Below are 14,941 nucleotides of genomic sequence, written 5' to 3'. Positions count from 1 at the left end.
GTTTAGGAAAGTAATATTTATTAACAACATGACAGCCCAGACATGTTGATAGTAGCAGCAATAGACAAATACAGTTAAGTGCTTCCACCGGGGACCAAATATCAATCAAGAATTAGATTATAAAAGTGGCAGGCAGTGGTACAATGGAGGCAGTAACAAGCTCCCAACAGCCCAATAAAAGCCCAAAGGTCAAGGTCCTTCCTTCTGTGCAGCCATAGTCTAATGATGCAATACATTTCAAAAACTAACAAAAAAACATGATAAAACTGCGACATGCAACTACACACCAAACAGGGCGCGGAATCAAAACACAAGGTTCCCTAGCTTACAAAAAAAAGTACTTGTTAATTTCAACCAGAGACAGAAGCAAACACACGTGGCCTCTCAGCACGTTTGACCACTCAGTCAGTTTCAGCTTCAAAAAGATCCAACTGGGAAAAGACCGGCCTGCGTCTATGGCACGACTCTGTGGCTCTGATTGTTTGGTTAGGAAGAGCGCTGATGCCAACATGTGCAACTCTTGTTTTATTCTGTGAAAAAGCTTCTGCTTTAATCATGATGTGTACAAGTATGCATCAAGTCAATCCGATGATACATTTAGCCCTCCTTTTAGTCTGCAGTGGTTGCCAGCTGGGAGGTGGTCTCTTTAAGCAACACACGGGTTAATGTGCGAGCAGACATGTCCAAAGGCACTTCGGACACAGGCAGGAGGGTCCTCGGGAGTTCAGCGGCTCCAACTGTTGGCTCCTCGTAACGCATTGGAGAGAAATGACTGTATTCTTCATGATTCACAACCTTTTCAAGAGTTCTTGATGGAAAATAATATCGTTTTTTTAATCTGAACCTTTGTGTACAAACATGTCTGCATTATTTGGCATCAGCAGTGCTTCTAAAGCCAATCTTTTCACATGTGATGTCCAATTTGACATACTTGGGGTCATTACTTTTTTCACGAGCTTACATCACAGCACAAGGCCATCTGGCTGCCACATGATCCTCACATGATGGCTACAATGTGTTGTTAGTAAATTCAAGGTGTGCCATTGTACACAAGTTCTCACCACATGGGATATAACAAGTCAGCAATCTAGTCGTATACCTTCTGGAGTTTTTGAGTGAAAATTGCATGAAGAGAGAGGAGTAACCCCCTCCAATGTAGAATTCGTTGAACCGCTCTGCATAGCATAACCCCTTAATAAATGTATGCATAACAACACGTGTGCCTCTGACAAGCACATACACATCTCCTGAAAGACTGTCAGTGCATAACAGTACAAGAAAAAAAGCTATGGCTTTCCTGCACGATAATAATTCTGACAATAAGCATATGAACACAGACACGGCTGAACAAGAAATGACTCTGTATCACTGTACAGTATGTAGGGCAGTATATAAAACCTTAAACCGGAACACAAAATACAGCTAGTTACGAAGAACAGTGGTGTCTATATTTAAATGGGCTCTGTTTCCATCACTCCCTGAGTTCTCCCTTCTACCGTCAGATCAAACACAGACATGTATTGTTTAAATGTCACATAAGTGAAATGAGTTTGCTGCTCAGCCGTTCAGCACGTGGGGTCTCTCTTTACATGACGTAGTAACGAGGTGCTCATGAATCCATCAGCTGTTCATGAATGGCCGACCACCAGAACCGGCTGCTCTCCAACAAATCTACGACCTTGGATCATTTCTGACAAGAAAAATAGAGTTAGGGCTAATTAAAGCTAGGGCAGGAAAGGTTAGGGGTAAAGGTCTATAGAAGTTTCATAAATCTGTCCCTTTAAGAAAGATATGGCTTGAATACATGGTGTTTGCAATCATACCACATCCACACATATACAGCATGTTCAGGTCAGTGTACAATAGAGGTTGTTGGGCTGTTTCCGTGAATAATGTTCAGATACTGACAAGAGAAAATCTCTGAGCGGCACACCGTTACAGGTAGGTGGCTCTCAAAGTTAGAGGTTATGGAAGTGTGGTCTGCCGTGGTAAACTGACTACCTACGGCTTGGATCCTGAGGGGTCACAGATGGGCCAGGTTATCAAGGTGTCTTCCCCGCAATTTAATTAAACATACAGTACCTAATCAAAGAACTTTGAAAAAAAAAAAAAAAAAAAACATGAAATCAATTCAGTGCATTTGTTTTTTTTGCATTGTCACTCAACCTTTGTTCAAATGTAGGTGGAGGAGAAAGTTCAGGGGAATCATAATATACATGATGTCACTGCAACTTATGTCCATGGGTCTTTCAACCTTATGAGGCCTCTTTAGTTAAACAGAGGATGACAGTAGATGTGAGGAAAGCATTGAGAAACAGCGTTTCCGGGCAGGCAGAACGCTGTAAGGCTTTAGAGGCGCGTCCGCCTTCCGAAGAGGGAAAGCAGGTGTCCCTTACTGTCATTGATCCTGCTCCGTGTCAGAGCAGCCACAAGAGGACTACACAGCTTATGTGGATAAAAGGTAAACTAATAAATAGAAAAGTCCTGTAACAAAAAGGAATGCTGTATCTTAAGAGTAAGCATTCGAGCAGTCCTCATCACAAAAATGATAATCCCAGTGTTTTTCAGTGGGCTACATCATCGCACTCCGAGAGCGGATTCTATAAAGACCAGTGCATCTCTTCAAAGTCCACATTCTCGCCCAAGTTTGTGTCCGTCTCCAGGAGGCTCATGATCACTGCCATGGCTGCTTCGTCACTGCTAAGACTACTAAGGCCCGGTCCAACCACGCTGTCCAAATCCAGCCCGGCATTCTCCTCTGAGGTGAGAGAGAAAAAAGGAAAAATATGAGGTATTTATGAGAGGAGAGGACTAAATATGATCCTATAAACAGGTAATAACTAAGCTTGTTAACTGAAGCAGAAAGAGTACCCATTAGTGATTCTCCTCCTGAGAATGAAGCTCCTTGGGGCTCATCCTCTGAACCGGACTTTCCTGGAATCTCCATGTCCGTTGCCTCTCCATTTGGCACCTGAGGAGGAGCAAATTATAGCCATACCAGCGACATAGCAGGAGTTTTGTCAAAAAAGAGAGTTGTGCAGCCTAAAATTATGCCTTTAAACCTTACATAGAGCTGTGATTGCAACACATTATGGTTCTACTTCTAAGAAAATATTTTCAATTACTGTGAGACGGGAGGTAGCAAAAGTTTGGCTTGTTATGCAAATGCTTCTCCATTTGTCAAATATCATTTTACAGATTAAACTCATACATTACCAGTGTTTCTACTGTATTTGGCCAAATATTGGGACACAATTGTTTTTTCACATTACTCACCTGTAAGCATATAATGCATCAATGAAACCAGTGGTTCCCAACATTTTCCCATAAATACTTTTTTATTATTGAGTAAACTGTCGACCCCTGACTTAGTGACATATTCTGAGGATATTTCACATTATATTTAATGCACAACAATAACAGTACAGAACAACTGATACACTGTACAATTAACCCAAGTGGTGAATGCAATACCGGCAAGGTGTTTTTGTAAAAAGAGCGATTTGGATCAATTCTGAGCAGCATTTTCTGTGAATATTGTATTGGAGATCTATTATTCTGTATATATTAATTATCTATTTTATTTTTAACAATCACACATACTTTTTAGGCTTCTTTTTGACAAATTAAGTGTTTTTCTTCTGCCTTGCATTTGACCAAAGATAATTCAAATTTAAAAATACTTAAATAATAATTAAATTGAGTTTTATTTACAGAAATGAAAAGCTTTATGCAGTTTTATGAATACGAGTGGATTTTTTTGGAGGTTGTGAGTTGGACAGACACCAATGATTGCAGAGGTACATGGACTTACATGGTTGCTGATTTGATTGGGAGTTTGTGGACCCTTATCCAGTGGTAGACTGAACGGGCTGCCACTAGAGGGTGATGAGTTCATCCTAGAACAAGACAGATCATCTTAACAAAGTAACATCTACAACAACTGATAAGCACAGGTATTGTAGCCAAAGAAAGAACCAATGAATCGCTCTCTTTGAACATCAGATTGAGTTATCTCTCTCCTTGTTACAAAATGTAAAGAGGACTTGCTGTGTTGTGAGGCCACACCTGTTCAAATCCAGAAGCTCATTGGCGATCTGGGTCCCTATGCTTCCAGCATAAATCATAGCTCCAGGTGAGGTGGAGATGCCTGGTATTACTGGAAGGGACTTCTTGCCATCTCCTAGCAGAAAAATATCAGTGATATATAATAATATAAGTGAAAGGAACAGACAACATGTGGTTTTCAGTATGTTGTGGCTGCACAATAAGTGCATCAGACAGATCAATGAGATAATATCTTTCTTGAATAACTGACCTTCAGAAATCCTGGAATTGCTCGACTGTTCGGACTTGTTTCCTGACCGACTGGTTCGACAATAATCGTGCCTTATTGTGGGAAGAGAAAACAGGTCAAAGTCTGAACAATACACTGTGGATCTGTCTCCGTTACACAGATATCAGGGACTGATGCATATACTCACAATATGACTGTGTTAGTTGACACTATGTATTCGACTTCTTTGGTCCAGGGATTTACAAAACTAAACCACTGACTTTGCAGAGTGACGAACGAGCCATATTTTGTTTTAAACTTATAGCAGTCTGTCTCTATTTTGTCTTTACTCCGCAGCACTGTGGAAGAAGAACAGTGAGAGGACAAGTTAGAGGAGTAAAGAGTGGAACATGAAGCATCATCTGCTGAAGGCTGAGAACACTATAAGAGGACGAGCAGACATGAATATGGGGAAACCGCCGCAATTTTGAAACATTGTGACCAACTTGAATAAACATAAGTAATTTAGCTGTGCTTCAGCACTGCAGCGGTACTGTCGAATAAAATTTGATCCAAATATCTCATCTCATCTTCATCCGCTTATTCTGGGTCGGGTCGCAGGGGCAGCAGCTTTAGCAGGAGACCCCAAACTTCCCTTTCCCGGGCCACATTAACCAGCTCTAACTGGGGGATCCCGAGGTGTTCCCAGGCCAGTGTGGAGATACAATCTCTCCACCTGGTCCTGGGTCTTCCCCGAGGCCTCCTCCCAGCTGGACGTGCCTGGAACACCTCCCTAGGGAGGCGCCCAGGGGGCATCCTTACTAGATGCCCGAACCACCTCAACTGGCTCCTTTCAACACAAAGGAGCAGCGGCTCTACTCCGAGTTCCTCAATGATGGCTGAACTTCTCACCCTCTCTCTAAGGGAGACTCCAGCCCCCCTCCTGAGAAAACCAGTTTTGGCCGCTTGTACCTGCGACCTCGTTCTTTTGGTCATAGGCCTACATAATTAGAATGCAAGACAATTAGAAGAGAGAGTGTGGGTCCCTTAAAAATGCCAATTACCTTTTCGATGTCTGTCAGCTAAATGCGGTAAGTCGTCTTGATGGAAGTATTCATAGCATGATGTCCCAAGCAATTCTTGGGGAAGATAACCAAGAATGGTTGTTGCTCTGCGGGAGGGAAAAGTGTTAAAAGAGCACACAAGTCTATCATGTTCGTATAATTTAGAAGACTGTATACAATACGACATCAGTATCAAAGGTGTTAAAATTTTCAATGGCAGATATTTGAAGGGTCTGAATGATTGCACATTATGTTCACAAAGCCACGCACCGAGAAACTACAATCCTTTGCCACCCACTTATTCAAAATCAACCTACCTTTGATCGACAAATGTGAATTTTCCATCCATTGCATAGCGCGTGACAAACTCTGTGGGTTTAACTCGGACCTCCCCGTTAACCTGGGGAGATGAGTTGGAGTGGATGCGTCCCACCGCCACCAGGCAGCTGAAGTGGGAGCTGTCCTGCTTGTCTGCCTCGCCCTCCCCATCCGCTCCCAACTGACTGGTCGGCCAGCTGCGCATGAAGCCTGTAAAGTGGACTGTGCAGTACTTCTGCGACTCTGTAGGCACAGGCAGACACAAATCACAACATCAATTAAGAATCAGAATGTGGGGGCGGAGGTGTACATCTAAGTGGCCCTCTGCAGTTTCAGTTAATACATATTCTGTTCCATGTGAACTATATCTTTGACCTTGACACAAGCCGCTTTCTATGATATGTAATCCTTTAGACCAGAGGTTTTTTGAAAGTCTGACCCTCTTCAAACCAGATTGAGACATCTGGAACATTATGAGTCTTAGTAATGTCAAAAACAATAATTTCATCATTATTAACAGATTTTCTTCATTCTTCTAATTTATTAGTTTAATTCTATCTGAGGATAATCACACTTGAGGTTTTGGAACTACAGTTCCCACAATGCTTTGGGTGAGTATAAGGTTTCCATGGATTCAGATTGTTACTGTATGCTGTGGGCAACAACTTTATTATATTTTTCCACTACATTACATTGATACCAAAGAAAACTTCTCGAGTTATAAGAAGCAACTTTTTTCCTTTGATTTCTGAGCGGTTCACTTTGCAAACTGTTTTATATACAACAGAGTAGTTTCTCCCTCAGTCTGAAAACCTCTGCTTTACACCCATACTTCATGTGAAAGGAAGCATATCTAATAAATATTAAATCTGCTGTTATACATTAAACCGAAAAATGTCAAACCCTGCCTGAATGTGCTAAAGAACACCCCCACCTTTCTTTTTGGAGGTGCCGGCTTGGAACTCCTTCTCCTCCACCTTGACAGATATTTTGTTGTACTTCATGCGGCAGAAGAACGAGCGGCGTGCGCCTGAACACAGCCGCGCTGCACCGACTGGAAGATCAGCCTGGACCTGCAGACCGGCTGGAGACATGACAGCGGCGTTTAACATGCTCTCTTTTTCACACATGCTCACACAAATGCACAGGCAGGAATAATAGCTTTACTTTTAGCATCTATTAGCCGTTCACGAGGGTACAATTCAGAAGCTGACAGCTGCTCCTTCACTTTTCCCATGTCCTTTGGGTGTATGTAATCGAACAGGCTCTGTCCAATCAGCTCCGCCTGTAAGGAAGATCAAACAGCTTATTGAACAGACCTAAACACAGTTCCCATGCTGATAAAAAGAAATGTTGAAAACCATCATGCATCTACGGCAATTCCGGGTAAGAAATAACAAAATGAACAAATGACATTGATTGTGGACTGTTGACCCCGGAGCACACCAGATACTGCGTGGAGCAGATTAGATTTAAGTAAAAATTATGCAGAAAAGAACGTCATGTTTCTCAGAACTCAGCATTCAAAACATTATACATTTACATTACACTGTACTCATTACGCCAAACGCGTAATTGAAATTACAATTGAATTGTAATTTGGCAATATTTGGAAAAACTTAAAAGATCTATCAGGATTTCAAATCAATTAATTGACACTGAAATTCGATTTCAATCCGCAAAAGTTTTTGATCAATATATTTTACTTGCATGAATTAACAATGTCTCGAATGTTATAATGCAAATATAACGATCAGTTTTTCTAAAGCGTACTTGTGCACAATGCTAAATATAGTGCTACAGGCCCACGTGCGTGTGCTAGTCCATTAAACACTGCTGCCAAGACAACGCAACCATCTGGTGTGTTCGGGGGTTCCACATTTACAAAGATGCTGCAGATACAATAACAAAAGTAAAAGCGTTACCCGACTATAATTTAATATCTTCGTGGCGGACTCTGAGACAAAAACTATTTTCCCACGATCACAGCCCACTACAAACAGGAATCCATCTGCAGCCTGCACAACACAGAAACATGGGGGGGGGGGGATATGGGGATCCGATATGATAACATGGTAAAGACAAATTTAAGAGGCCATTAAGTTTATTGTTTATCCCCAATTGATTATTGTATTTTGTTGTATTCAATCAACTACAGCCTACACAGTGATTCAAATTTAAAATCCAATGCATGTATAACAAATCTGATGATCTTTCCCTTGATAATACTGGTGTTGTTTGTATGAAGTTTCAGATGAACAGAGCCACAATATACAATAGCAGAGGCATTGTCACTAGCGTACCATTATAGCCTGATGGTGGATTAAGTGTTTAGGGAAATAAAGTGCATAACTTATAAATAAAAAATATTTGACTGCAGTTACAGTTGCCGTTGTCAGTAGCATGGTTACCTTGAGGACGAGGTGTTTGAGTTCCTCATCGGGAAGGAAGGACGGTTTGTAGTTGGCTTCAGAAAAAGAACTTGCTGAACCTGAAAACATAGACAAGAATGTTACTCGGCCAGTATTAAACATTAAAACATTAGGTATAAAAAATAATATTTGTTAATAATTCCAGTTTATTACAACCTGGATAAAATTGTCATTGAGTTTTAAGCCGTCAACTCTGTCTGTAGTCTGGCTTACTGGTTGTACATTGCCTGACATCCAGCATGTGAGAGGCTTTCTCCTTCCCTTCCGTTATCTCCACTTTCAATTTTGCAAGGGCACCGTCGTTGGGCCTTAGCACCACCCAAGATGATCGCGATTGGTTTAAAGAAATACAAACGAGCCAGTTGCGCCTTTAAGCCAGCAGCAGAGGTAGTCAAGAGAGCCGTAACAGCGCCGAACCAAGGCCTGTGTGAAAGAAGCCGACGAGGCGTAGTGATACACACAGACGGATGCCGGAAGTCCATCTCCGTACTTATCTCTACTGGGCATTTTGCGACTATAACGTTGTAAACACACCAAACAGTTGCAAAGTGAGGCCGGTGACGAGCTGCCATGCAATGTCTATGAAAACGTGCAGCAAAACTCATAGTTGGGGATAGTTTAACTTTTAACGGCAAAGTGCGGCGAGAGGAAAAACACCAAAAGCCAGGGAAACGGAAGAACTTCATTACGGCGCTATTGCAGAATCTGTGAAAAGACAATAGTCTAAATTAACTGTTAGATTGGATGTTTTCTTGTTAACAAATCTCACAAATTGCTGTGTGTAACATTGTACTGAAGAGTCCAAGGTTATCATTAAATCCAAAACTCTGAATTATACCTTAATCAACTGAATGCAGCATTGGTGACAAAAGTCAGGGTAGATCATTTTTAACAAGGTACCTTTGAGAGATTTGAGGTGCTGCACGGCCATTCTGAGCACAGTGAGTTTGTCCAGTTTACGGGACATGGGGTTGCAGGTAGGGATCATGGCTGATAGTTTGTCGATGAGATTATTCATTTTGTCCCGTCTCCGCTTCTCTATTTGGCTGTGCGGTTCTCTGCAGAGATGTTAAATGAGAAATGATTAGGGGGTTTCTTTTTGTCATTTTACAGATTTTCATCTGCATCCGTGAAATGTAGCATACTTTAAATATACGGACTAAACAATGGGCATTTTAAAACAATATTAAAAGGAATTAAATGTGGAGGTGTAAATATTAAGTACCTGAAGCATTTAATTTTGAGATGTTGGTCATCTCCATCTGACCTGTACAGCAGAAACACACATTTAGAATACAGAAACTGTACTTTGACATCAGCTTAGCAAAAAAAGTCAGGCAGGGATAACTTGAAGAAGACTATGCTCAGAAATACACCAAACTTATGTATGTATGCCAAGCAACAATATGCAAAAGCACAACAGCACAAAGTAAACAGTTTGCTCTGAAAGTCCTTTATGAATAATGCACCGTACCCGTTTTGATCGTCTTCCATATCTGCGTCAAGGAGGGAAGCAGATTTTGTATCCCTAGGAAGGAAATTCATTCACTATCAATAGCAGCTAGCAACAATCCGGGGCAGTGGATTTTAGAGATTTGATGTAAGACAAATTAAATCAATCACACTACTCACTGGCTGTCCATGCTGCCCTTGCGCTTCCGGGGCATCTCCATGCTCAAAGACATGCCAGCAGCAGAAGATGGGGTCATCAGGCCGGACAAAGACATAGAACAGCGTTGGTTTTCCTCAAGCAGCACATCTTCTGAAACACACAAGACGCAATGAGCAGTAACTGGCCGTTAGGGGTGAGGATTACACTTGCAAGCGGACCAACACATTCTGTCGCACTACCGCATCCATGCTATAAATCTGACAAATTGCACGTGCTCCGATGTCCCGCCCAAACATGATCTTATTAGAAGCTCACAAACATCCTTGTTGAGCCATTACTCCCAGACTGGATTTGTGACACCACACCTTTGAAACGGCCCCACATCAGTCTACGCACAGTAACAGGAAGAGTGAAAATAAAGAGGAGACGGGACTATTTCTGTTCATACTGGGAAAATCTGAAATGATGATGATGACCAATGAATGCAAACGCCACATTCTGTTGCTGTATTGCCTGATTCTCACATAAAGTGTGTTCAGAAACATATTTTAGGAGTAAAATAAGAACATTTATAACAGAGTTGAGCCACCGTTGAGGCACCGCCCACCCGCCAACTGACCAGACAAACTTTCGTTCAGGAAGATTTTTTCCCCATGTGCAATGGAGACTTAAGCATCATTCATCTGCACAAAGTCTACAGCAGGTGATTTAGGGAGGGTTAATCAGTGAAATCACCTGCTGTCGTCTCAGCTACTTACTCTCTCTGGCTCATGAATGAAAAGCCTGAGTCGAACTGAATAATCAAATAATCCTTTAGCTCCACCCAGCTAAAAACAATCCATCAGTGTAAGTCAGTCGCCAAACAGAAACGTGCATCCTGTCAGTGCCTGAATGTTGTTAAAGCCCACAGATGTCTTTGTTTGAATGGATGTGGGCTTGTGCTAATAGAGATTATTAAAGTCCCAGCTGCTGTGGTGGAGCTGTTCAGAGACTACAGCCAAGACAGTGCAGCTCTACTGGCTCCCTGTCTACAGTTCATCTCTGTAGCCCATCAACTATTCTAGAAAAATTTTAACAGGGGGGAAATGGGTGTGAGAGGGGCTAACCCTGTGAAACTTTTGGTCTGTGAATGTGAGTGCATGTGTGTTGTTTTTAAGAGCTGTAAAGATTAATTGATTAGTCACCAACTGTTTTGATAATCATTTTATCGGTTTGCTTAATTAAAAGGACAGAAAAAGGCCAAATTCTCGGATTCCTGCTTCTTAAATGTGAAAATGTTCTGGGTACTTTATGAAAATAAAATGAATATCTTTGAGTTGTGATCAGAACGTGTGTGTGTGGGAGATAAACTCAAGTCAAACAAGACGACAGATGCAGGTAACATATCCCATGGCACCTATTTTCACCTCTGCTCCACAGGCCTTGTGACCCAAATTAAAGCTATTAACAGATCAGCAACAACCAGATTTCTAATCCCGCTCTTGGTGTCACGATTTGTTGTATTACAGGGTTAACGTTAAGGGTGACTTGATGAATGGACATGAGGCCACACACACATCCCTCTGCCAACTCCCATAATCCCTCTCCTGTTCTCACGTGCTCATTAACTTGCTCATTCACTCTTTGCTGCACCTCACAAACTGTTAAGGATGGGAGATTTTAGTGATCCCAATGCCCGTATGGATTCTGCTTATCGGCTGCATTCTTTATTGATTCCCTTGTGCAACATACCAACTAGTGTGTTGTCAGGTAGAGAAAGAAATGTTCTACAGAATAGTAATCTAAATATGGACAAGGAAGAGGGACAACCTGAAAAAATGATATTCAGTAAACATTTTGTTAACTGTGTGACAAAAACTGCATGTCAGCATCTCCATTGTGAGGATTAGCTGCTTCCCTTTGTTGTTTTTCTTATGTCCCAATAGCTTCCCAGTAGTTTACTGAACGCACTGATACAGACGTCTGTATCAGCCAGTAGAGCTGCACTGTCTTGGCTGTAGTCTCCGAACAGCTCCACCACAGCAGCTGGGACTTTAATAATCTCTATTAGCACAAGCCCACATCCATTCAAACAAAGACATCTGTGGGCATTCACAACATTCAGGCACTGACAGGATGCACGTTTCTGTTTGGCGACTGACTTACACTGATGGATTGTTTTTAGCTGGGTGGGTGGGGCTAAAGGATTATTTGATTAATCAGTTTGTCTCAGGCCTTTCATTCATGAGCCAGAGAGAGTAAAGCCAGCCCCGTGGCATCTATGTATGCCAGATTCACCCCAGTTGACATGAAGGAGACACAGGTGACACTGTGCTGACATGCCAGGGTCCTATTTGTAAAATCTAACTGATCGCAACATTAATACAGGGTTAGTTCTCTGGATCAGACTGTGAGTACAGGCTGCCCACAAAGCAGTGTTCTTTCCCCTGTGCTATTATATTTCTGCGAAAAATGAGAGACCCTCTATAGATTGTATAGATATGCTGATTATGGCCTTAAGTGACCTTCTATAGAAAACAGAACCATAGGTAAAACTGCCCATCTCATTTACACTAAGGCCCTTTGAACATGGTGTCGTACTAGCCAGCTAGAAATCAATAGGGCCAAGAAAAAATAATTAACACTGCACAAAACATTTGTAGATGAGATGATCTCTCCCATCCCTTGAGGATAATTACAACAGCCGCTGCCTTAAGAGGGCCCACAGCATCCTCAAAGACTCATCCCACCCTGGCCATCCTCTCTTTGAACTACTACCCTCGGAGAGATGGCTCAGGCCCATTCACAGCAAAACAACAGTTTTTATCCCAGAGCCATCATTGCATTAAATAATGGCAAAACTGGATACCTATGAACCCATAAAATGTGCATTACTGTCTATTTTTTGTCTATCTTTAATGTTTACGGTTTTTATCTTATTTAATGTATACGGAGCCTGTTGTCTCTTTGTCTTTTGTACCTTAAGAGCACTGATGAGAGGGTTTCTACCTCAATTGCGTTTTACATTTTTAATGACAGTTAAAGATATTGTATTCTATTAATTTTATTCATAAAAAAAAGATATGAAAACAGAGTCAGAATCACTTGATGGCAAACATGTTGAAACCAGGAAACTGTGTATGTAAAAAGGTGTATTTTCTAAAGATGTTTCTGTTTGTTTTCAGGCTTGTCTGCTTGTTATGGGTTTTTTTGTTGTTGTTTCTTGTAACTGGTGAGCTGAAGAGAGGTTTCCACCTTGGTGGACGATAGAGTTATAGCCTATTCTATTCTATTTAGTTATCGACACCTACCCACAATTGGCTGCATTAATAACTTAACCAGCATTGTATATTAAGTAACTACATTTTAACAGTTTAATGTTGCCTCCATATTTTTAAAAGTGGGTTATTTCTAAACATGTGTTGATTAACTCATGTACAAATCAATCCAATCTTGATCTTAAGGAAAAAAACTCCTCTAGCCTTATTAGCTAATCCCAGAAAGACGCAATTAGGATAGGGCTGTTAAATATGTCTAAAAAGTGACCATTTGAGCGATTAATAGCTAAAGTTAAGGATCCTGTTGTTCACATTTTATGTAACTACCACGATATTACAAAAAATGACAGAAGGCGTGATTATCTTAACAATGCAAAATACAATTCAATTACTAAGTTTGTTATTGCGACCACATCTGACATGGGTCGTTCGGAGGGATTGTGGGATTTATGTTGGTAATTTTTTGTTTCTGTCTCTGTTTTTCACTTTTAAAGCAAAATAGTTGACCCACTTAACAACTGTTATACTTGTTCTTGTGTAGTTGTCTGCAAAACTCAATTAAAAACATATATATAATGTATGAAGAATATCTGTAAATCTAATATGCGTGTTATCTCAGGACAAACATTTATCTTAAACATTTTTTCTTAAAAGTGATCTCGTGAAAACCAAAAGCCTATAGTCTTGCTCAGCAGCTGTTCCTGATGTTTCCTGGAGTCTAAATGGTCATAACTAATAATAAAAAGGGTTAAAAGGTGGTCCTTAAGAAGTTTACTATGTATTTGTGTTTGTATGGTTAAACCAGGGTTATTATAACGTTACTGACACTGTTTACAACTTGTGTTTATTTCAATAGATTAAGTTTATTTTTCTCTGAGACATAAGTGCATATTAATAAATACAGTAAATATAGCCCAGCAGAATCAGCCAGGAGGCTAGGTTGATCTGTAGTCCCTGGCCAAGTGTGTTGGCAGCAGACGTGAAGTTGGTTTTTGACTTGTTGATTTAAATTATTATGATTAGAAGGCAACTGTGTTATTTTTTGGACATGCAGAGTCACTAAAGAGAGCGTTACAATCGTAGCGTTGCAGCTAACTTACAGCTTCACCCTAGCTTACGTTGGACGGAAATAACTTTAGCTAACGTTAGCTTACTTGGTTAACAGCACCAAGCATTATTACAGTTTGACAACTATCTACTATTGAAGTATACAAAAATATATATATATATATATAAAAGTGACAAACTGTCACCTTTAACAAACTCGGTTGTTACTAAACCGTAGCCCCGGTAAACAGGCCTTCTTGCTACAACTGCTAAGCTAACATTTGCGTGACCGTTGTTAAACGTTAGGTTAACGTTAGCAAAACACCGCACAAAATGTAGTTATAATCAACGTTATTACCACCGAGGGCTGGTCATAGGCTGCACAATACGCAGACGATGTGTCAAACAACGTTGTGCAATATTATGTTAAATTATATAAAGCATGGGGGTGAATTTGCTCTACTGATCTACTGACCTAGTTTTGGAACAATTACCGTTACGGTCAAACCGGCGACACCGACAACAACACACCGCGGATCTTCCCTCATTTTCTGGTGTATCTCAATGCCGCGTATACGTTGGATCCCCCAGTGTGGACATTCAAACCGGTGGATGGATTTAGTATTGTGTCAATTACCTGTCACCGGTTCACCTCCCGCTCTGTCACCGCCGCCTGCCGCTACATCCCTGGCCGACATGGCTGCAGCAGGAGCCGGTACGCTGAGGCCCGGGACTCCACTGCATGGATGAGGCGGTCGATTAGTCCGGGGTGTTACAGAATATTGTTTATGTTCCCTAGATGAAGATGCAAAGGGTTGAGAGGGTGCACCGAGGTGGCTGTGAGAGCGGTGCAACCCGGACAGAGTAGAGACCAAGGGGGGGGACAGGGTACAGTCTCCTCCTACCGGTGCACCGGAGTCACCGCTGCAGCTTTT

At 41.3% G+C, this 14,941-nt stretch overlaps 1 protein-coding gene across 2 annotated transcripts; it reads right to left on the bottom strand.

Annotated features, from left to right (window-relative positions):
* Positions 1–3: 3 nt before the first annotated feature.
* bmal2 (basic helix-loop-helix ARNT like 2) lies at positions 4–14,825 on the bottom strand. 2 transcript variants are annotated; one of them, XM_083916200.1, is made up of 17 exons: positions 14,644–14,825; positions 9,723–9,852; positions 9,565–9,618; positions 9,316–9,357; positions 8,991–9,148; positions 8,070–8,149; positions 7,584–7,676; positions 6,826–6,943; positions 6,593–6,742; positions 5,658–5,901; positions 5,341–5,447; positions 4,485–4,635; positions 4,319–4,389; positions 4,069–4,183; positions 3,815–3,899; positions 2,872–2,971; positions 4–2,758 (listed from the first exon to the last, which is right to left on the bottom strand). In XM_083916200.1, the coding sequence occupies exons 1-17, from the start codon at positions 14,702–14,704 to the stop codon at positions 2,601–2,603; spliced, it is 1,917 nt and encodes a 638-aa protein (XP_083772326.1). In that variant the 5' UTR covers positions 14,705–14,825; the 3' UTR covers positions 4–2,600. The 2 variants fall into 2 exon arrangements, with proteins under 2 accessions (XP_083772326.1, XP_083772327.1); XM_083916201.1 differs by having other exon boundaries at positions 9,723–9,849.
* Between the last annotated feature and the right edge of the window lie 116 nt (positions 14,826–14,941).

The sequence above is a fragment of the Echiichthys vipera genome (genome assembly GCF_963691815.1).
Source record: "Echiichthys vipera genome assembly, chromosome: 7".
NCBI lineage: Eukaryota > Metazoa > Chordata > Actinopteri > Perciformes > Trachinidae > Echiichthys > Echiichthys vipera.
Note: the sequence above shows the minus strand (reverse complement) of the source record. Positions and strands in the feature narration are given on the sequence as shown.